The sequence below is a fragment of the Vigna umbellata genome, chromosome 1 (genome assembly GCF_029865625.1).
Source record: "Vigna umbellata cultivar VRB3 chromosome 1, Vumbellata_1.0, whole genome shotgun sequence".
Taxonomy (NCBI): domain Eukaryota; kingdom Viridiplantae; phylum Streptophyta; class Magnoliopsida; order Fabales; family Fabaceae; genus Vigna; species Vigna umbellata.
This window is the reverse complement of record NC_142165.1, coordinates 5,793,844-5,818,957: the sequence shown is the minus strand read 5'-3', so window position 1 is coordinate 5,818,957 and position 25,114 is coordinate 5,793,844. Positions and strand designations below refer to the sequence as shown.

At 29.0% G+C, this 25,114-nt stretch overlaps 2 protein-coding genes across 2 annotated transcripts; one reads left to right on the top strand and one right to left on the bottom strand.

Moving 5' to 3' along the window:
- The first annotated feature begins 7,533 nt into the window (after positions 1 to 7,533).
- LOC124821160 (eukaryotic translation initiation factor 2 beta subunit) lies at positions 7,534 to 12,018 on the top strand. Its single transcript, XM_047293019.2, has 10 exons — positions 7,534 to 7,692; positions 8,440 to 8,489; positions 8,721 to 8,829; positions 8,931 to 8,986; positions 9,116 to 9,170; positions 9,292 to 9,380; positions 9,921 to 10,066; positions 10,849 to 10,991; positions 11,185 to 11,270; positions 11,750 to 12,018. The coding sequence occupies exons 2-10, from the start codon at positions 8,445 to 8,447 to the stop codon at positions 11,825 to 11,827; spliced, it is 807 nt and encodes a 268-aa protein (XP_047148975.1). The 5' UTR covers positions 7,534 to 7,692; positions 8,440 to 8,444; the 3' UTR covers positions 11,828 to 12,018.
- Positions 12,019 to 16,501: 4,483 nt separating this feature from the next.
- LOC148204474 (uncharacterized) lies at positions 16,502 to 19,976 on the bottom strand. The gene is made up of 4 exons (XM_088102916.1): positions 19,898 to 19,976; positions 19,473 to 19,549; positions 19,132 to 19,360; positions 16,502 to 16,623 (listed from the first exon to the last, which is right to left on the bottom strand). Exons 1-4 carry the CDS (start codon positions 19,974 to 19,976, stop codon positions 16,502 to 16,504), a joined length of 507 nt encoding a protein of 168 aa, XP_087959042.1.
- Between the last annotated feature and the right edge of the window lie 5,138 nt (positions 19,977 to 25,114).

The window sequence follows — 25,114 nt, the reverse complement described above, 5'->3', positions numbered from 1 at the left end:
TTATAAGGATGATTGTAAATAGGTTGACCAAGAGCGTTGCGTTCACTTTCTATCAGTGTATCATAAGTCGTGTACAATCAAATTGGTTGAATGGTATATCAAGAAAATAGTAAGATGATATAAAGTGCTGACCAACATGTTTAAGATAAAGATATCAAGTTACCTTTATATTTTGGTCAAATACTACAAGAGGTAATAGAGATTATTCAAGCTATAGAATTGAGGTGAGAAATTGTCTTTTGGAGTACATGTTAAATCTACGTTATGAACTACTAAATCAAATAACATAACGAAGGGTTTAAGACTAGTAATTGTATTAAGTTATAATAGGTTGTTGAATCTAGGTGGTTGTTATAAGTGGTTGCTATAAGAGAAAAAAAAAAACATCTTTGTTTTCTACTTAATAAATGAATTTTTTAGGACGATTTTATTTATTTTAACATGAGAATACAGATAATGACTTAAGAGTAGTGGTGATTTTTATAAAAGAAATAATAATATAATATTTTAATAATAATAAAAGGGTTAAGTTATATAAATATTTTTATTATATATATAACTGAAATTCATTTTCATATAAAACTACGATCTTTTTATAAATTACTTTTTCTGAATTTTTGTGTCTTTATTCTATGTTTATGATCTCCTCACTTATTTATTTGATAATTAAAGATAGTATCTGATAAGGGAATCAAAGTCTACAAAAATAAATTTTTTCTTTTGAGTAAGTTGATAATAAGTAATCATGTCCTTATGGTTAATGTACTGATACAATGTTTACATCATTTAAAATAAAACTATGATATTATCATTAAGATACAAATACCATGATAATAGCCATTGACGGTAAGGCTGAGACTGTTTTAATCTCACCCCGAATTCTAAAGAAAAGGAAATAAAAAAATACAAAAACACGCACTTGGTGGAATTGAATAAAATACATCTTATCACATACCTTTATCCAATTTTATTCTATTCATGTGATTCATCTTTGGTCAACCCAAATATAGCGCAAAGTTAGGAAGGTTTGGTGAGGAATAGGAACAGGGTTTTGTCATGAGACAAAACTAGAGCAGAAGATGGAAAAAGTTAAGAAAAGCAGCAGCTGATTAATTTTTTGGTTAACACTTTTTATTACAATTTTTCAAAGTTCAAGCAACCTAAGAAACCAATTGTCGCAGTTGTTCTTCACCAAATCTTTTATTTTAAAATCACAACGGAGAAAAGAAGAAAAAGTTTTCTCACTCCTTATTTGCCACCATGTATTCTCATTGACTACGTCTTTTCAACACAATAAAGACCAAACATCACATTATGGAACCAATCAACTCAATCCTCCAAAATCTTAAGCATTTTGAATTTAAGAGTTTCATTCAGTGAGATAAACGATAAGCAACGTATCTTTTCAGTATACAAATGTATTAGTTAAAATTTGACAGAAATCACCAAAATAAAAAGGTCACATAATCTATTTAATCTCTCTCGAGATTTTTCAATTCATGGCCATGACCATATAGTAGGGTGAATCGAATGAGACCACTAAAGACTAAAGAAGGATGATTGATCGAATAGGTTGACATCCACACGTCATGGAAAAAGGATGACTGAATGGATGACCTCTGAAAAATAATTATCCCTAAATATCACTTTTAATTAAGATTACTTATAAGTGTTACTTAGTAGGCAATGAGTCGTGATTGAGACCTGATTAAGATTTTACTAATCTTAGGCTCATTTCAAAACCTATAAAAGTCAAAGGTAAAGAGATAGATGATTGCATTTATTATGAATTTAAGATTTATTGTGATCATTGACCGGATTAATCACCTTATTTGAATGTGTAAGTGTCTTTGACATGTATACCCTAACTTAGAGTAAAGTGTGTTATCTGAAGATCCTCGAATGTAACAAAACCAATAAAAATTGTGTCAAATACCTTCACCAATGTTTCTGATAACCTAAATTGTTTTCACTGAAAGATTATTTAAAAGAAAATGAAATAGAATTATTAAACGATCAAAGGGTCATAGAAAATAGTAGAAAGTAGCAACAAGTGTATACCCACGCAGCACACGAAACACTGTTCACGAGACAGACAAAATGTTTAAAAGCGTAGTGAGTAGAAAAATTCGAAACACCAATTAGCATCGACATAGCCCAAATCTGTGGTTACAAATAGTTTAAGTGTCAAATTGAGTGAATAAAGGTATCAGTTGTTCCGAATAAGACGAAACAGCTGGTAAATGTGTAAGATTAATTAATAAAGTGAATAAGAACAGAGAAAAATCTTGCATAGTGGTCTTTTTGATGGTTCCAAATCCTATCACTGTGTTTTCTTAGAAATCTCTTAGTCTTTTGGTCCTTGTGACCCGTTCTCTCTCGATCTTCTCAATGCACAATTTTTGTTAGGCAGACTGGTCAAGTTTAAAATTGACCATAAACGTTTTGAAAATATCAAAAATTGAATTAATTAATGGTTGGATGGGTGAGTTTTTGGGATGGGATTGGACAGTATAAGATTGAATAGGACGTGGAATGGAAGGGGAGCTGAATCTTAAAATGGGCCTTCAGCTAACCACATATTTGGTCACACAAGTCAAGCAGAGGTCCAATTCCATGCAACTTTATCCCTTTCAAATTCTAAACAACATTTACCAAGTTTATGCCTCTACTCACACTACTTTATATCTTCACCTTATGAATTTTCATTTCTAATTTCAAATAATATACATCTCAAAATCAGTTTAAAACCTTAGGCTAATCTGATCTCATAAAATTTGTAGTTTAAATAAGTTGAAGGTAGGTTGACTGATAATCTAATAAGAAAGAGTCAAATCAATCTATTTTGGTCATACTGTAATAAATAAAAATATATAAAATAAATTAAATTGGTGTTGGATCAAGATAGTTCACAAATTTCTACTGCATCAAAAAGTAAACTTTCGTTTTAACTCAATTCATGAGTTAGTACTGGATTGACTAACTTCAAAATTTATAAAATTTATAAAATAGACTGTGGTTAATAAATATTGAGAGCAACGCATTATTTAAAAATCACTTTTGTAAATACTGTTGTTTTGAAAAAAAAAAATCACGGTTTAAAAGTTCCACAAATTGAGAAACGTTTTCCGTTAAATTAATATTCGGATCATGTTTCATAATTTAAATTTATATAAATTTTATGGAAAGGTATAAACCGTTTGATTAATTATTAAAAAATAATTAATAATTAAATTTAAAAGTGATTTTAAGAGCGCAGTAAGAAGAGATAAAAGAAATTAATGCGAGCAAAATATGTCATTATAATTTGTTTTTATTTATTATTTTAGAAAAAATTATGAGCAGATATATTTGTAATAATTAGTGTACTTCAATTATGTTGAATATATGGCCTCCTTGCATGTGCACTCTGGATATACCAGTGACTTAGGTGGAATTAAATGTCAGGTTTATTTGATTACAGCTTTAACACTTACACCACGGTCAACACTTTATATATACATACATACATATATATATATATATATATATATATATATATATATATTATGCAGTAATTAGGAGTGGACTTCACCTTAATACCACAGAAGTGATACCATGTTCAACATAAGTCTCATAATTTGTTTTTTTTTATATTAAAAATATGTTTTTATTCTGTATTTCAATGTTAATTAAAAGAGTGATTAAGCTAAAAAACACATTTAACTTTTTTCTCTTGTAAAACATCATTATTAGTTGGAATGTTGCATGTGTTGTAGTTCTTAGTTACTTGGTAGAATTGAACTTTTAGAGCAAAATAAGAAACGCAAGCTAATATTGAAGTTCCACATTGTCCATGGTGTCTTCTAAACTATTTTTCAAAGTCAATCTCTGAGGAAATGTATCATAATATTAGTACCAAACTGTGCCTATAAATGGATTTTGCTAGGTCCACAGATCTAGACCCATGCAAATCTGGCCCAACAGTACCAGGGCCCATCTAAATCTCCAAACCTAATATTTTATGAGAATTGATGGATGTAACAAGATATAATTAAAATATTTTTTTATCTTTTAAATATATAGTCAAAGTTTTAATTTTAAATTTATATAATCTATTAAAAAAGTAAATGTCTTGGAGAAATCTAAATACTTTTAGATTAAGAAACATGCAACTCATAACTAACACTGGAAATGTTTCATAATAATAATTGTGTGCTATGTTTAAGAAAAAAAATAAAAAAATAGTGTATGTGAATTGGAAGACATGAAATTTAGAAGATGGAAAAGTAGGAATGGAGTTTCTAGATGCGATTGAATTTTGAAGGAGACAACTAATATGGTTTTACCTACTGCAACTTCTGGTGAGAATATTTATTGGAGCTTGACTTTGGGTAGGTTGCATCTTAGAGTGAACACATGCCATGAATTCGTCGGTGAAAGTTGTAACATGTCTTTAGTTTACTTCAATTTTTTTATTTTTTATTTCTAGTCATTGCCATGTGCTGTCCTTCCTTCTCTTTAACATTTTTTTTTCTTTTTCTACATACATGCAAGTTTTGTGGTGGAATTTTCCCTTTCAATAATTCAGGCTTAATTAATTCTCTCACTTGGGAGCATTTTAATTTTAATTTATGTTGTATTTTATAACATGCAAGAATATTAATTTCCATAATTTATTACTGTAAAAATGTTAAACTTAAAATTAGCTTCATAAACAATATATAAGAGACAAAATAAATATATATTGATCTCAAAGTATTCATTTTATTAATAATTATTAGGATAAAGTTTCTTTAACAACCAAAATTTGTCAATTTTTTGACCACGCGACAGATGACAATTGGTTCATAACTTTTCCAAAATGAAACGTACGTTGAGGGTATTTTGGGAAGGCAGAGAGAAACTGCTTTTTTCCTTTTCACAGTTTCATCTCAGGAAGCAAACATTTATTTTCATTTGTGGTCTCACTCTCTCTCTCTCTTTCCCATCTCTCTCCACCATTGGTCTCACTGTGTCTTCACCAGAATCTCACCGGATTGTTTCTATGTCTCACTCTTCCTCTCTACCGAAGCATATTTTCCCTTTTCTTCGTCTCTTCCTCTTTTGTTGGCGGCTTTTTCTCGTTGTCCTCTCCACCAAAGCACAGTCGACCTCTTCCCCATTGTCCTGATGTCCATCAAGGACTAAAGATGTGTCCTTTCTTTAAGGTTTCGACTTTTCGCAATGTCAAGATTTGTAGCACCATTGTTAAGTAACACTACATTTGTTAAAAGACTTGATGAATGTGTTGATGGTTTCAGTGTTGTGGTAATATCTTTAAGTTGATTGTGTTGATTTCAGGAGGAATTGTTCGGATTTAAACAAAAATATGTAAGTGACTGGATTCTAGACAACGACAACGTGTGAAGAGAACAAGTGTTGCTGAACTTACAATTATTATAGGACGTTGAGTTGTTGTGTAGAGATTTTGATTGTGTGAGAGTTGTAAACCTTCTTAGTGTAGAAAAAGACATTAAAAATGATGGATAATATGTACTTATTAAATATTATATCAATAAAATTTCAATTTTGATTAATACAATTTCAATTTTGTTATAGTTTTTCTGTGTTTTTGGGCGATTTTTTCCACTTTTTGTGATGGATGATTGAGTTTATTAATCATGGTTGGTGTTTACTTCACCAATTTACACTTGTTGAGAAAAAAATGTGATTTAGGTGCTTTCATGTAAGTTAGATGAGCTCCATAAGCATTTTTGTCCATTTTCTGCCCTCGTAATCGATTACAAGGGTCTTGTAATCGATTACCAAAGGAAAAATGGTCATTTGTGCAGAACCTTCAACTATACTTCCCAGCTGGATGAACAACAATCTCCAACTTTGTTTTTCATACCTTTGCTGCTTGTTTTGCTCCTAACTTTCTCTACCGAACTCAAAATGAGTTGATTGTTATTTTGTTGGAATCTAGACTCAAAGAGTTTTCAAATGACTACAAATTCATAATTTTTAGACTACTATACTAGGTTGGAGAGAAGACCGAAATGAAGAGGGAGAGAAGAATGAAATCTGAGTTGAAAATGAAGGGTGCACAGAGGGGTAATTTCGGAATCTCAAAAAGGTAAATATGTGTCTCTTTTCACCACAGCGACCGCATTTTTAAGTTAATATTTATGTTAGAATATTAAATGATTTAAACTGTTCAAATGTCATATTAAAATACTGTTCCACACCTAAAAAAATTCTGTAATTGAATTATAATGATTATATTTATTTATTTTAAAAATTTAAATATTAAATTATATCAAAGTTTAAGATATTAACATATTATAATTTTACATATGAGTTTAGGAACTAAAAGTTAATTTAACTATGTTTTAAATATAGGTTATGCATTGATAATAAAGCGAAAAAAACTACTTTTTTTTAAATATGAATATTTACATAGAAACTTTGAATTGTTCCTTTCGTTCAAGTCTTTGTTTTTAACTTCTTTCTACAAGAGATAGATTAAAAATGTTACTGTGAATGGTGAGTATTGTTATTCCTTCTATTTTATTTTATGACCAACTGGTTTTCATGGATAAATATTTTATGACAGTTGTTCTCTAACGCTCCCTACATCATTTCATACTTATTTTGTCTTTGTTTTAAAATGGATGTCAACATTCGTTTCATCTTCAACGAATATTGACATCCGTGAACGAATATTAACATCCGTTTACATATTTTATATTTTGATTTATTGTATTTATTTAAAAAAAAAAATCTTCAATGGATGTGGTCACATCCGTTAAAGGATGTGGCACATCCGTTTTAATAAACTTTTTAAAAATATTTTTATTATTATTTAAATAATAATACATAAATTAAATTAATAATAATTATTTTATTAAATAAAATAAAATTAATTTATAAATAATTAAGTAATAATTTAAAAAAAAAAATAATATTCATATATTAATTTAAAATATAATAAATTAAAAAATAAAAAGCTAAAAAAATAAAAACTAAAAAAATAAAAACTATAACGGGTCACATCACGGATGTGGCACATCCCTTTTAATAAATGTTTTAAAAATATTTTGATTATTATTTAAATAATAATACATAAATTAAATTAATAATTATTATTTTATTAAATAAAATAAAATTAATTTATAAATAATTATTTAATAATTTTATAAAAATTAAATAAAATTTATATATTAATTTCAAATACAATAAATTAAAATACTAAAAACTAGAAAAAAAAAAGAAACTCAACAGTTTTGGTACATCTGTTGAAATTTTTTTTTCTTCAACAGATGTCCACATCCATTTAAGAAAAGGACGATGGTGTAGGATATTTTAAAATATAAAAAATAATTTTGAAATTTAAAAAAAATGTGATGGTACAGAAAGAATCTGACGTGGTGTAGGGAGTAACTCTCATATTTTATCCATTAAGCTATTTTGGGTCCAGAGTGGAGGCCCTGTTCGTCCAACGGCCCACTAATCGGCTGCGTAGGTCCATTGAGAAGCCCAGAATCGAAGCCCGATAATATCCATACAAGATGCACAAACATAGAAGAAGGAAAAGAGAAGAGGTAGTGCAGCGCTGAGTTTTGTGGGGGAAAGAAAGGGTTTTTCATTTCGCGACCACCGGCCGCAATCTTGTCTCCAGGGATTCCATTATCTCTGCCCTCACTCCAAAGCTTTTCTTTGCGCTATCAGGTTCCTAATCATTTTCGATTATCTAATATCTATTCCTAATATTTTTCTCATTTTTTTTTGTTTCTGTTCGTTGATGTTTGTACCTAATAAATTTCACTTGATTTTTTGTTTTTTCCGCAACTCGATGTCCAAAATCGGTGTCGATTATTGTATTTCTTCTTCCATTTCTAGCTATCCATTTCGATGTGTGTTTCTGGAATTCCTTTTTCGCTTCTGTACGGCGTACTAGGTTTTGAAAAATAGGGCGAACTAATCGCTTTCTTAAAGCTGTTTAGAGCGCACAATAAGCTAATGAAAAGGAACACGTAGTTGCGTTTGGATCTGTGTTTTTAGTAATTTCTGTAGATTAAGCTTCCTCTTGCTTCTCGTGCTCGATTTGATAAGATTCTCGTTGTGCATTAACGATGGAGGTTTTGGTTTTTTGTTATGTTTAATTAGGTTGTACTACTTGCTTCTTTTTAGGATTCAACTGTTCAATCATCAAGGGCTCCCTTTCACTTTCTTTATTTCTAATTTTTCCGTTTTTCAACTATTGTTTTACAGCACATGGGAGTTAAGGACATTCTCAACTAGCACAAAGTGTGTTATGGGTTTCCTATTTATAAGTGATGCTTTGATGAAGTTTCAATTTTTTTAAGAAATTGATTTTGTTAATACCTTCCTTAATTTTTTGTTTTGTTCCACTCGTTTTTTGTATGCCTTCCTGATTCTCTACTTATTAAGAAAATTTTATTTTATGTGTTGCAGCAATCATGGCGGATGAAACACAAAATGAACTGAAGGAGGAGATTCCAGAAGTGAGTTCATTGACCCCTTAATTATCTATAATTTAAAAAATGCTTTCCCGCTTGTGTTTTCGTTTATTGGGCATTAGGCCTAAAAATCAGTTTTTTTTTCACTTTATTCTTGTATTGCTTATTTGTTATGATGATCATGTGTTGCATATTTCGGTTGATCAGGTTTGTTAGTTGAGATTTCTGTTTGTTGTAGCAGTACCATCATCTGATACCTGAATTTATAAATCACAGATTGTACCCTTTGACCCTACCAAAAAGAAGAAGAAAAAGAAAATTACAATTGTAGATCCTGCTGATGACCCCGTGGAGAAATTGGCTGAGAAGACGGAAAACCTCACAGGTATGCAAAAATAATACAAGTAATTTCCTCCTCTGGTTCTATTTTCAGTTCTATCTGGCTATTGTGCATAGGTATGCTTCTCATTTATTTTGAATTTGCAGTTTCTGATGGGGTTGAGGCTGCATTTACTGGTTTGAAAAAGAAAAAGAAGAAGCCTGTAAGTCATCCTATATTTATGCTTAATGTGGTGTTTTTGTTTCCCCTGGATAATTATACCTCTTCAGAGATTGTTTTTCATGTATCTAGTTTTTTTGGAAACAATTTGAAACCTGATGTTTGATTATAGGTTGAAATGAGTAACTTGAATGATGAGAGCGGAGATGCAATTGAAGATTTGGATGGTCAGTAGCATATACCTGTGTAAATATTGTTTTTGTGAATTGTAGAGTAGTATTTGCTCTAAATGTATGTTTTGATGGGAGCTTATTCAACACTTAATATCTGGTAAACTTTTTCTTTTAGATCATGCTGAAGAGGATGAAGGAGAAATGGTTGTTCCTCAGGCTCGTTATCCTTGGGAAGGGAGTGATCGTGATTATGAATACGAGGAGGTTTGTCACATTTAAGTATTTTTCTCCTACACTGCTATATGACCTCTCAGTTTAAATGTTAATGTGAAACTTTCTTTCATGGTATTTTTTTCATCATTTTGTTGGAAAATATTTGAGTTTATTTAAATTTTCTTCCATAGTTCTAATTGTTTATTTTGTACACCTGCCTGATTTCTCAACATTGTTTTATTAGGTTGATATTAGGGTGTATTGATTATGCTCCAGATTCATTTATATGCTTGAAAGTTTTATCATGGTAATATTCATTTTTCTGTAAGTGTAATATGGTCTATGCTTCTGTAATACATCTGATCGTAAAGGGATTTTTACTGTTTTATCCTTCTTGGATCCAGAAATGTCAGTTTTCTATAAACCGTGAACCATTGTGGAATTTTATTTTGATAGGGTCAAGGTATAAATCCTTAAAATATTGGCAAAAGCATTTATTATACTCTGTAATGCCTTTACCTGGAAACTCCTTGTCTTGCATGCCTCTTCCCTTACATATATCTCTTATGGATTCTGGATTTTTTCGAGCAGCTTCTTGGCAGAGTGTTTAACATTCTTCGGGAGAATAATCCTGAACTTGCTGGAGACAGGCGAAGGACAGTAATGAGGCCTCCTCAGGTTCTTCGTGAAGGCACAAAGAAAACTGTGTTTGTGAATTTTATGGATCTGTGCAAAACGTATGTTACTATTTTATTCAAAATGCTTAATAGTATAGAGTGACATGATGAGAGTTCGCTACACACTAGGCATGGTTTCTGTCTGTCTGTTATTTCAATTTTAATTTTATTATTCATTCAATTGAACACGGACACACCATTTGTGATGTATGATACGGTCCATGACTTTTTTGGGTTGGAGGAGGATCAGTTGCTGAATCTAAACCCAAGCTCACCATCGTCAGGTTTACTGTAGGAATAACAGAAAGTGCTTGTGAACTTCCATGTTGGGCAGTTACTTGGCAAATTAAATGTTGTGTGAGGCAGTTATTGAAGAAAAAACTGCCATGCAGAGAAATTTATTGGAGGAGCTAGTTCTGTTTCTATGTAATTGGAAAGATAGGAATTAGATATATTGTATGTGTCAGTCTTTGAACTGAGAGTTAGTTTCTTGAGGAGCTCTAGTATCCGGCATTGAATGACCTCCCCCTTTCAGTTTCTGTTACAGAACTTGTGGTCCATTAGTATGGCAATACTGATATTTTATGATAGTTTAATTTCATCAGTTTTGTTAATTATAGGGGGAATGGATTTTAAAAGGCATATGTTTAAAACCTTTAGTTTTCATTTTTCTTGGAATTAACCTTTCCTGTTAGGAATTCAAAATGCTTGTCCAATCTATTAATGCCTGGAAATATGGAGTGAGACTTTCTACAAAATTGTTCATTATGTCTTTTAATAAGAATAGATTGTACATAATATAAATATCTGTTTTCTTAATGTACTTTTATGCAATCTTTTAGAATGCATCGGCAGCCTGACCATGTCATGGCTTTCTTGCTGGCTGAGTTGGGTACAAGTGGATCGCTTGACGGACAGCAGAGATTGGTTGTTAAGGGAAGGTTTGCACCAAAGAACTTTGAAGGAATTCTGCGACGATATGTCAGTAAGTACTCGTTTTGAATTTCAATTATTTGTTGTGTTTCAGAAATGGAAGATTCGTATAGGTATGAAAGTTCTGTTGTGTTGGCGTTTTTGGCTGTTTTTTTATCACATGCAGCCTACCAAGACAGGAACTTTAAAACTCCCCCATTCAGATTTATATAAGGTGAAGTTGATCATAATTTTGTTTTTGTCAGATGAGTATGTCATTTGCCTTGGATGCAAGAGCCCAGATACCATACTTACGAAGGAGAATCGTCTCTTCTTTCTCCGGTGTGAAAAGGTTAATTTTCTTTACCCGCCTTATTTTTCTTTTTCCTATTCTAGTTTTCACGCCAAGTTTCTTACCCACCTAGAAACAATCATATTTCAAACATGATGGTTTCTTGTAGATGGTTTATTTTATTTAATACCTTTCAAGCTTTTATATACCTTTAGCATTTTATAGAGTTTATAATGATTTGCGTAAACTTGGAAATCTATTTCATGTAGCGTGGGTGATGGTAGTGTTGTAATATTCCAATTTTATTTTTTTACAACCAATAAGTGGACATCCAATTGCACCTACGGATTTTGATTGCCACTTCATCCTATTTTTGATCAATGGTTTCTCATCATAATGATTAAGGATATTTTTTACCAACCCTGATCATTATTAATTTTTGGTTGAAGAAATTTATGTAATACTGAAAAAATGTTCTTGTGTTGGTCACATTTTTACATTTTCTCATTAAATATCATATTCTGGTTTATTTCTTACAGTGTGGATCAGGACGATCGGTTGCTCCAATCAAGGCTGGTTTTGTTGCTCGTGTTGGCCGAAGGAACACGGGAACATGATTGGTCCTACTTTAATAATCGTAACTGGCTGAGGAGATGAACCTTTTTATGAAAGTTTTGCCCATGTAATGATGTATCTCTTGTCCTACAATTGAGTTTGTTGCGGTAACGGTATCTTTAGAGTGAATATTGTTATATCTTGTGTCTTGGGTGCAAGTATAATAATTCTTTAGTTTAAAAAGATTGTCATACATCGCGAATCTTCATTCCATTTAGAAAATCCCTGATGTTATTAGCATTTAAGTTTATACTTTTCATTTTATATGTTTTGGATAATTTGCATACACCATATAGTGGTGAGGGTACTGTGATAGAAAACCTCCCAATATCTCGACCAAAAGGAGTGAGTAGCCGCCTGTGTATGGTAGTCGTCATTAAATGAAATCACTTGTAAAACCAGAAAATCCAGAATTTTTCCACTTATTGATTGTTTACTGGTTTGGTTGTCGAGGGAGTGGAGAAGAAGCCTAGGGAGAAACCGGTGAAGAGATTACATTGTTCATTTTCGTACATAGAAACTTGTGAAGTAAAAATGTTTGTTTGAATGGTGACACATGGACGTTTGTCAGAGGTCAACTAGGACATGCCTGGTATTGTGCAACACGAATGTCTTCAATTGTGTTATTTATGAGTTATTAACATGGGACTTTGTTTTAATTCCCTTTTTGTTCAGGGGATAAACTGCATTCGACTTACACATGCAAAAACTAAAGTAATGGTTTAACGTACGCAAAAATCTTAACTTGATTCCCATTTAGTTTCTTGTCCAAACTAACATGTTTCTTAGTTCCAAGTTTGTTTTTCTGGTTGCTTTTAATATGTACTTAATTACAGTTTAGTCAACCAAGTCAACTATGATCCATCCATGTATTTGTGCAATTTTTTTTTCTTAATTTAATGAAATTCAGGTACCTTGTAACGAACACTGAAATGGAGCACCGTTATAGAGGTGCTTTTAGTTTTCAATGAACTTTATCCCTTTATTATGATGAGCCAACATTTTATCCCTTTATTATGATGAGCCATCTAATTCTATCGTTTTATATTGTTAGAATTTGATGATTAGGTGTTAAGATTTACAAGACCATTTTTTTCCTGCACCCTAATGATTTCTAACTGCACCCTTTTATTCGAACCAAGAAGACTATATTATCCTTCCTTGTTATACCACATCATCACTGTTGGATTGCTGTCGTTGTGGCTGCCATCACACTTTAAAAACTATTTTGGAAATTTTATTTTGAAAATTTTATTTTGAAAATTTTGTTCTGAAGATCTGAAATATATTTTATATGTTCTAGAAAATTTGTTTCCAAAAGTTTATCCTTGAAAGTTCATTTCATAGAACATTGGAAAAGTTGTTCTAGAAAGAAATTCTGTTCTAGAAAACTCATTATGAAATGTAATTTATATGTCTCAGAAATTATTTCTGAAAATTTTTGGTTCTAAAAGTCTGTTATAGAAATCTTATAATAAAAATTATATTCTGAAAATTTAGAAAAAATTGTTTTTGAAAGAATCATTTCAGAAACTATTCACAAGCCACCTTCAAAAGGATAAATTAATCATTCTAAAAATTATAAAATGAAGAATTATGGAAATATAAGAAGAAAAAGCAAAAAATGTTTCCTTCGAATACTCCTCTCAAACTCTTAAAAAAAAAAAACCGTTAATGGTAAAAGTTTACAGGACCTAGTGAGACAGTAAATTCAAATTCCATTAGGGAATAGCTTGTTTCATTTAATCTCAACAACCAAATTTAGTTATTGAATGAAAATAAATAGTGTATAGTCTTAATAGTCCAAATGCCTCAAACTTGTAGGGTGAAAAGCAACTGGGGCTTCTTTCCCACCCTACACATTAAATAATCTATATTAAATAATAGGTAAAGGTTGTTTACTACTGCTAACCACTGTAACATTATTTATTCTCATTACTACTCCCTAACATTATGTACTCTTTACTGTACATCCCAAGTAACTTATTCCCTTTCTTCCCATTCTAACACGTCAAAGAATTAAACTTAAAATTTTTTAAATTTATACCTTCTCTTTAAAACTTGATTACCAGCAAAAATCAAATAAAATTTTAAAATTTGGTGCATGCACAGAACCATTTTTAATCAAATTTCATAATTTAAAATATTTATTCAGATATTTTATTTAACCAGATTTCAAAATCTGAAAAATACCCTAAATATATTGAATTTCACAATTCAATAAACACATAAATTCACAAAAGCGGGTTTCAAAAAAGCCGAATTTCCAAATATTGCCCTTATAACATTCTCCCCTCAAATCTAAATTTGAAAGAATCAATAATCAATTGTTTTTTCTTCCTTGCATTGTGCATACCAACCCATTGGTAGATGTACTTTCACTAACTTTATAAATGTGACAGTGAGAAATAAATGGCATATACATAAAATACTGCCTTTTCAAAAATAATCATATATATATATATATATATATATATATATATATATATATATATATATATATATATATATATATATATATAATATTATGTAAATGAGAGATAAAAATATATAAAAACGAATAATTTTGTAATTATAATTCGAATTTTATTTTAATAGATTGTAGAAAATAAACATGTATTAAAAATATTTTATTTTTTAAATTTATTAAAGTATAATTAAGTTAAAAATTATAAATTTCTAAAAAAAAGATTACTTTAAATTTAGAATATATACATTAAAAAAAGTGGTTTTCAAAAAGTAAAGAAGGAATTATTGGTGTCCCTTTAATGGTGTTCAACGACCATTGGTGCTTATTATAAGTAAATTTTAATTTCAATTCCCAAATTTTGTGAAGAGAAATGAGTCCAGTGAAGAGTTTGTCTTTTAGTGAGTTGAAAATATTTCTCTGATGATATTCTGATAATTGTAAAATATTAATGTTCAGTACACATAAAACACACAAATTCATTTTAAAAGGTGGAAATAAATGATTATGGCTTCCTTGTATCAGTAATTCTCTGTAATATTATCTCTTTCACCAATTTATGCTTTACAGCAATGGCGTTTGATAAGATATATTAGAATCAGATGACATTTTCGGTGAAGTGTACTAGAGTTGAAAATTCGATTATTTTGCTGAGATTGATATTTGCATTGGATTTTGAAATTTGTTTTGTGAATTGATCTCTTTATTGGATTGTGAAATTTAGTTTGCTTTTAGTGTTTATTAAGTTTCAAAATATGGTTGAATGAGTCTGATTAAGCATAATTTTATTGATGTATCAAATTTTAAAATTTGGTATTATGTTTTTTTATATCAAATTTCAAAATTTAGTTAACGAATTTCAAAATTTGATTTTGTATGATTTATTATGGTTATTAGATTTTAAATTTCAGTTAAGATAATACACTAAATTTCAAGATTTAGTTTTTTTTTTTAATTTTTATTTTTTTAAAGTTTAATTCTTTATTTTGTTTATAGTGAGTGGAAGAGTAAATAATATTAAAACGTTAAGAGGTGGACAGTGACAATAAATAATGTTTAGGGGGGTTAGGTAAAAACAATAAATAATATTTATTTAATTATTTAATATAAAATATATAATGTTGAGGGTTAAAATGAGTATCATAGAAAAAATTTGGAAGTTCAGTAAGAAATTTGTGGGGATAAGAAGTCCCAAAACAATTTAGTTCATGTCCTAAGTTGTAGAACAGGACCTAGAGATCTTCCTTAAGAAATAAAAAGTTTTCTTATTTAATGGCCTTATAATCTCTCTATTCAATCTGTAACAATATATTTTTCCACTTCACAAATATCATTAAAATAAGAATCATATTTATTCACTAAATTAGAAAATATTTTATAAGTTAAAAATTATTAATATTTAATTTAGACTATAATTTAGAAAACAATTATATTCTTATTAAAAAGTAAAAACTGTTTTAGATACTAATAATTTTTGTTTATAAAATAGTTTTTAATTTTATAATTATTTTTGTTTCTTGATTTAGTTGTTTTTTAATGATTTTTTATCGTGTTATATATATATATATATATATATATATATATATATATATATATTAAAATTATATTATTTTAATATAATAAAGCATTTGGATATACAAATGCAACATGTGTTTCTGTTAGTTTTTGAAAAAAAAGAGAGTGCAACTAAAATTTACTGAAATATTCTATATATATGAAAAAAGTATTTAAGTCCAAAAATTATTTAAATTGTGTTGTACTACCGCAATTAAACATTGTAATCAAAAGGAAAAATAGTAAAGGGGAACTATTTATTTCGTCAAATATACCTATAATGCCGATTTGTTTTCTTTATTTTAATTAGAGCGAGAATATAAATAATTTTATATTCAATATTTATACTAATCACAATAAATTCATACTAAAATCATCTCTCATTAATTGGTAATACAAATTTTGACATTAATTATTAAACTCTTACTTAGAAAGAAAAACTATATGAAAATAGTTTCTAATTAATTAGTTCAGAATGCAAAATTTACTTGCACGAACATAGATTATAGGAAGTAATCCTGGTTATAGTTAAATATGTGTTATATAACATATATTTTTACACCACTGGTTTATTTATTTGTATGGATTACAGATAAAATCATGAAACTCAACATCATTAAACTAAATGTCCATTTCCATAAGACTGAGAAAAGTGTCACACAGCAAATGTGGCAATGAAGGCCATGGTGGTTAGTGCCGAAACAAGGGACATATGAACTCTACCGTACACTCTGCCCCCACTGTTTGGATTATGAGCAGTAACATTTGTATTGAAACCTGCATAACCAAAACTCATATTTAATTTAATTTATTCTATCACTCCTAAATTTAACTGTGTTTTCTTTATCCTTCTTAATTATACAAGATAGACCAACATTATATTATTCTTAATAAATGACACAAGTTTACGTACTGAAACCTAAAATTGTAATAAAGTTTATACTTATATGTACACATTATTGTAAACATACTACGCATATTTGTTTGTGTTTTTTTTATCGTAAATAATTATTTTAATTCAAAAAATAACTGAACTTAAATAAATATTGATTTGAAAGAATAAAGTAATTATTTTAATTTAAAAAATAATGAAATGTAAATTAACGGTCATTTATAAGATAGAAGTGAAAAGTAGTTATTTTAATTTAAAATAATGGTTACTGAAAAAAGTAAAATTAAAAAGAAAATGTGTATACGAAAAAAGTGAATTCTTTTATGTATGGGTATAGATTATAATATTTTTTAAAGATGTCAAATAAATATTTAACTTGTGAGCTAACTAGTTTATCCGGATTCAAACCGGATTATGAAAAAAATTCAAGTTTATTTCAAATGTAGATCAATTGAATAAAATCTACAGATTATACGGATTTGATTCAGATTTAAAATTATTCATAATTCATTAATAACAATTTTTTATTAGTTTTTATTTGTATTTTTAAAATTTTTTTATTATAATTATTTATTATAATTCTATTTATATAGATTGACAGTTTGATTTTTTTTTTAAATATTAAAATGTTGTTTGATAATATTTGTTTGAGATTGACGTTTTAAGTTTCAATTACTATTCATATAAATACCTTTGTTGAAATGGGAAAATTTTAATTGTGTAGTTGTAAAAAATGAGTCCAGTGAATCAACTTTCATAAATATATAAAATAAAGGTTTAATCCTTTTCGATATCCCTATTTTTGTAGGATCGTCTCAAACCGGTCCTCATATTTTAAAGTTTCTCGGTTAGGTCCTTAATTGTTAAAATTTGAATCAAATTAAACTTTGCCGTTAAATTAGATAGACGACGTCAAAAAAATTGATTTGTGGCTTAGTGACTTGACTAAGTGCTGTTGATGTGACACATATTGGTTATTTGAGTTGGCTTTTTTTTTAATTTATTCATTTAAAAAAATTAATTTTAATCAAAACGCAACGTTTTGTCTACGAAAAATTATTATAGTTAGGTTTTTTTATAATCAGAATTGACTCAACGTGGAATTTGGAGAAATTTGGGAAAGTAACTAGGATTTCAAGAAATCCCTAAATTGGAAGATTGAAATTCTGAGGTGAGCCAGACCAGAACCCTACGCCGTCCGTCAACATGGACCTCCCATTCCTGGGATGAAGTCGGACCGGAACGCCGCGCCCAGTGGCAACTTGAACACCGCGATGGGCCCCCCGCCCTGCAGGTAGAGGTGGATCTCCACCTCGGAGACCTTCGTCCGCACTTGCTTCGCCCGCTCGCTCGTGCGGGGAGTGACCTCCCCCGGTGTCGCCTCCACCTCCTCGATTTCTCCCACCAGCAGGGGCGTCTTGAGGTCGCCGTCCATGATCGGTGAGGTTGCCGGCCAAGACGAGGACGCAGAGTGTGGATCTGGAGGAAGAAGATAGGGTTGTTGTTGATGTATGATGGAATTATATATGTTTTATTCGTTGCAGGGCTGAAGTTTTGTTGGATTGTTAGATGATATTTTGTTGATGGAAGATTTGGGAAGAGGAATCAGAAACTTCAAAAAAGTGTTACTTATCTCAACATTGGTTTTGTTTAATTATGTTTTACTGTTGTTGATAATATCAGATTCAATATCACTAAATAATCTATTCACTCCTTTATATATTCTTTAAAAATTATTTTTTATTGAATAAATAAAAAATACATTTTTTGTAGACAAAACGTTGCGTTTTGATTAAAGTCAATTTTTTAAATGAATAAATAAAAAAAAGCTAACTCAGATAATCAATATGTGTCACGTCAACAACACTTAGTCAAGTCACTAAGCCACTAATAAATTTTTTTGACGCCGTCTACCTAACTTAACGGTAATGTTTAATTTGATTCAAAATTTAACAATTAAGGACCTAATCGAGAGACTTTAAAATACGAGGACCTGTTTGAGACGATCTACATAAGTAGGGATATTGAAAAGGATTAAACCTAAAATAAATTAGAAAAATAAAACATTCGTAAATGCATTAACCAATAACCCACATATTTAGATGGAATTGCATTATAAATTTTTTAATTCACCCTGGATTTAGTTAATTTACTTTTGGTGTGTCAGGTGAATCATGTTAATTAACTTTGACACCCTTAATATTTTCTTTGTTGGTTTAGTAAAAATAGTTGTTGGAAGGAAACATTTTATTTTGATCTAATAATTGTAAATTTGCATGTAATGTTGTTGTCATCATTGCTAAATAGTGTTAAAAGGTTGTCCATTAGACAGTGATTGCATGCATATGTAAAACTTAAAATGTGCATGAGAAAATTGATAAAAAAATTGTTACCATTAAGCTGACTGGCGCAAGCCCTGGAAGTAACATTCCAGACATAAGAGACGGGTTGCTTGGTGTGGAAGAAGAAGTCTGACTTAACATCTTTGATGCAAGTTAAGACATATAAAGTGTGGTCATAGCATCCATTGTTGCAAAAGTTCTTGATATCAGAATCATGCACATTTATCACACCCTCCATTCCAATTGTGTATCCATCTTTTATCGTGCAATAATATGATGTCTGCACACAGTAACCATTATTATCAGAGATAAATCTAATCAAATTATATATGTTAATCCCTAAGTATAGCACTTAATAACCATTAAGAGGAATTTATAATATAACTCATTACATTCTGCATGCAGAAGTAAGCACTCCTCCAACTCTCGAATGGACTTAGATTTGCATTTTTCCTTGGTTCTGTCATATCTGAAAGGCACACAAAAAGTCATGTTTCTTGTGTAGTCTCATGAATTTTTCTACAAAATATAATCATCACAATTTCTTGTTTAATTAGGATTTTGTAAAAGTAAGTGTTTAAGGGAGAATTAATGAAAAAACACAGCATAGAACATGAGTAATATATAGGAAATTGACATTATTTCTGATTTAAAAATTTCATTACGAATTTTTTTGTACCGTGTTCGACTTTTTAATCTTAGACTAACATTTGGATAATTCAATATTTTGATAAGTCAATTTTAGAAATTGAATAAACTGTAAAGAGTTCCTACCAAATGCATCAAGAAAGAAAAAGAAAGTGAAAAAAGTACTAACTTTCAGCATTGACGTGGCTGAGTAAGAGAAAAAATGTCCCCAAAGAAAAGCAAAGAAGGAAGCTGCTTTTGCCATTCATCATCATTCCTTAATGATCGAATTATTACGGACACTTGTTTGACCAGTTCTTTTATACGAGGAAATTCTGGCATTGCAGGATGTTGTATTTATGTCTCGTATCTATAAAACTTGTTTGGATCAAAACTAGGAAAAATGTTGTTATGTTCAGCGTATGATAAGAATATGGTATCAAGCATCAAGAATCAAGTATTTGACACAAACAAGGTCACGTTTCAAATTTTAGAAACCTCAAGACAGAAGGGTTTGGAAGTTTGTGTCGGAAATAAAGAGGTGGAATACAATGATTGCATCGTCCTAGGCTCATTGGTTTCGCAATTTTTAAAGTGATAATGAATGTGTGTGCCACTGTGGCATGGAACAACAAAGTAAATCTTCAACTTCATAATTAGCTGGTTATATTCTTATTTCAAAGTTTTGTAAAAAGCATATATTTAATTAGATATATTTCCTTATATTCGGAGAGAAAACCAAAAGAAAGATTAGAAACTCACACTAATGCAAAGATTATTTTATTATTAATGTCTTTTTTATCCTACGCTAAACTTTCTTCTTAGAAGTCCTTATATTTCAATCAAATTTTAAGTTCTTGATCTAGTTTCCATTTAATCTCTTAATTTTATTTTATTTTCACGTTTTGATTTTATTTACTTAATAATAATTCCAAAACTCAACACAACTTTGATGCTAAAAAGAAATACTATGATTACATTTTTGTAGTTAATTGTTTTTTTATATAATAATAGAAATAAAAATATAATAATAAATCTATATTCAAGTGTAGTTACATAAAAAATATTATATTACTACGAAAATTCATGAAAGTATTTACAACATTTTATTAACAAAAATAAATTCGTCAATAAATTTGAATTATTGACAAAATTTATTCTAAGATCTTAAAATTTAAATTATCAATAAATATTTTATCGTTATTACTAACAGAATAATCGTTAGTAAATTTTTTTGTAATGTATATTTTCTTTACTAACAAATTTTTTGGTGATAAAATTTGTCGGTAAAAAAAATAACAAATTTGTGAAACTAATCTCATTTTCGGTGGTAACATATACTCGCATTCAGAGCTTTTTTGTTTTCTCATAGACTTGTGTTTAGAGTTTTCTTTGTCTTCTGAGAGTCTCATCACTACCATGCAACCTAGAGTCTCGTAGTTGTTGCTTCCCATTGTTGACATGAGAGTAGATATGTTGAGATTTCGGTTATGTGGGAACAAAATACTTAAAACGAAATTAAAGTGAAAATACATTACTTTTAATAATGTTTTTAAAATAGGCTTTTATTTTTTGAAAAAGAAATCTCAAATTAGAACCAACAAAATTTGTGGCTGAAAATGGGAAGTGATCATAAAAAACTCTGAAAAGAGAACATTATTATCCCATGAGACTTGCAGTTTAAGTAAACAATAGATTAATAGGTAGGACTTCGAGGTGAGACTTATGGGTGACATAAAAAAAAAGTTGAAGGATGCTAAGCATTATCTACAATGTAATTGACTTCTCAAATTCGGGTCCCTCAATCAAAAAGTGTCTTTTATATTTTGGAGTTTCTTTTTATTTCTGCCATTAAAAAAAGACAAAAATAAAAAGGAAAAGGGCTTTTACTTTTTGCCAGGAATAATACAAAAATGTACACTCTTAAAGTGATAGGTTTTCGACATATGCATAAATAATGCATATAAATGAATTATTCGTTCTACCAGATGTTGGGTCAGTGTAGGGTGCCTCAAGGCTTTGTATAAAGTTCCTAACTCAAATTATGAGACAAAATATTTTTTAATATTTTTTTGTAAACTTCTGTAATTTGAAAGTATGTACATACATGTATATTGTTGATGCTGTAGATTATTTTAAAAGGTTTTATTATTTGTTTTGAACTCTAAAAAAGTTTTATTAAAATGAATATAACAATTAAATTTCATGAATGATTATAGAAAAAAAAACTATTAAAACACACTTAAATGATAATTATTTCTTGTCGTTTTTGAAATACTTTAAGTGTGTACATGAAATCAAATTGGAATATGATGAGAATGAGGAAGCTTAAAAGATGTTGGGTTTGGAGTTATGCATAATGCATGATTCATGGTTGATGTTGGAGTATTGGGTCAATGTGAGTGGTTCATGCACTCAAAGCAAAAAGAAAGGTAAACGAAGCAAGGCAACTACATAAAGTTCCTCAATGAAATTATGGGGTAATAATTTTATTTTATTATTTGAAACTAATTTGTTAGTAAAATTCAGTAGCTTAAAGGTTATACATAAAGCATTTTTCATATATTATTTAAAAATGTTTGTTATTTATTATAATATCTCATTTAGTATAAAATTACTAAATAAAATATTATAAAATTGAACACCACAAAAACAAAATAGTTAGAAAACATATAAAATATTAATAGAGTTATCTACCATCATAACCATAGTATTATAATATATATACACATTTATTGGATAAGCTTTTTGCTTCGGTTCTAAATCGAGTCAAAAAGGTTCTGATTCTGTCTCGGTTCACAGACAACCGAGGCAGTAGAGTGTTTTTAATTTTTTTTAAATCTTGGTTCCTCATTCTGTTCTGTTTTTCTATGTTCTTTTACTTTATCTTTTCCTTCTCTTTTGTGCCTTAAACTTCTCTCTCTATTTTCTAATCTCAAGCTTATCCTGCAATTTTATTTCATCCATGTTTTTACATAAGTGGGGGCAAAGGAAGGTGTCCTGTTCAATATTTAACTCCATTGCAATCATACATTTGTGCATCATTCCATCTACGGACATTCTACACAAATTGTTGTTTCCATCAGTTATTTAACTTTCAAACAAGTTACAAAGAGAAGAGATCAATTGCGAAATGAACTTAGTTTATACCTGGAGCCCCACTCTCCATGACAGACCAATCGGAGCCCATATTAAAATACTTGTATACGTAGAATTTTTGTATATTAAAATGTATAATAATTAAATTGGTGCATAAGTATGATTTAATAAATTATTTTATAGAATATTTGGATAAATAAACAATTGAAATAAATATTGGTTGTATTAAAAGTTACAAAATAACATTTAAATTTTTGTATTGTATTTTAAAAAATAATTAAAACTTTGACTAAGGAATTTTGAATATTATTTTTAAACTATGTAAAAATAATAGTTATACCATAAATTAGTTTTTATATTTAGAGTTTAATAGTGTTTAAGATATTAATAGTATAATATATTAATTTTTTGGGATAATTATTTATTATTTGTTTTATAAGTGTATTAACTTTTTTAAATCATGATTATGTTATATGTTTTTTCATTTATTTTTTTGGTGCCAAATTAATGCATATAATAAAGAAAAACAAAAAAATTTTAGTATCTTAATATTTACAAAATTTGAGACTCATTCTAAAATCTAAACACGGATGTTATTTAAGATGTTAAAGTGAGTGAAGTCGACTTACTTTTTGGTGAATAAAAATTTTTGGTATATGTCTTGACCCAAAATATATTGATGTGTTAACAAATTGACTCTAAGGATGTTTGTTTTTTCAATTTATTTTAAATATTTGTTACAATAAAATAATAATAAATTGACTGATTTATATTAACACAATAAAAGTGTTCACTTATTTTACTACAATAAAAAATAGTAATTGAAAACTAAAGTGTCAAAGTTACATAATTTAACAAATAAATATATTAAACATTCAAACTATTGGAAACATTATTCAACAAAGTTCTAATATTTAAAATTGTTAGATATATTATGTTTATTTTCTATCTTAAGTAAGTTTGTTATTATTTCTTATTTATATTTTTGGCTTAATCCATATTTTTTCTATTATAAATAGAGTTTTACATGTGTATATTCAACAAAAAGGAGATTAATCTCATACATAGTTTTCACTATATTCAATCTAGAGCCTGGTTCTTTTGAGGATTTTTTTTTTGTTTCCTCTATCATTACACTAGTTGGCAGTGGTGTTGTCTATCGTTATCGACAACACCATCATCTATCGTTGTCGTCTACTGATGTCACTACCAAAGTTCTAGTTTTGACCAACGATCATACGATTTTGATCGTCTCGGCTAGACTGTGTCGTTAATGACGTCTTCATTGGAGTTCCTACGCGCTTTCAACACCTTTTAATGTTGTGGATCTACTCCCTTTTTCGTTGTGCATGGTGACACATCTCGTCTCCTCTTAGGCAACGATTCAAAGCGTCAATGTCGCTTTTTTTGCTCTTTTTTTGCTCTTTCAAGATTGTCGTGTGTGGTCGTACATCCTGTCTCCTCTCAGGCAACTATTCATAGCATTTAGATAGTTTTTTGTCCTCTTTCAAGTGACTTAATAAGAGAATCTTGGATTTTTAAGGTTTTCTCTCTCTTGTTCATGAATGAATTATTCCGCTGTCTCTTTCGACTTTCCTTTTGTCACCATTGCATTTGACACGTCCATATATTTTTTTTTCATCTATGGCAAAGATTATTATTTTTAGTTTATTTATAGTCGTGGTGACTTTTCAACAGTGACTTCTTTATCTACTGGATGTCAACAATGTATTCTTAACAGCGATTTGTAAGAAGAAATTTATATAGAGCAACTTCCGAGATTTGTTGCTCAAGAAGAGTTTTCTAGATTGATATTTTGTCTTTTATGTCAGTCTTCGCAAATCATTAATAATTTGGTGTCATTCGAATACAAAAACATATATTCTCACTAAGTCTTTATTGATTATATTAGTAACAAGCTTGATATACATGATTTGTGTAAGACTCGTGAAAAATATTTATAATAGTAAATTTTAGCATTTTATTTGTAATAATAATTTTATGGATAGAAAAAAAAAATTAAATTTTTGGATATAAAATTATTGTAATTTTAGAAGTCCAAATTTTTTTCTTATTCAGAATTTTTAAGAAAAGTGAATAGTGAACAGTGAATAGTAAAAAGAGAATAGTAAAAAAAAAAAAAAATTTGGAAGGATAAGAATTCCTACGTAGCATGGAAGGAGATGGGATAAGATTTATCAAGTTGTTCATTAAAATACTATTTTTAAAATAATATTAAAATAATAAATAATATTAAAAAATTAATGAATAGTAAAATTTTTTACCTATAAATAGAGATCAGAGGAAT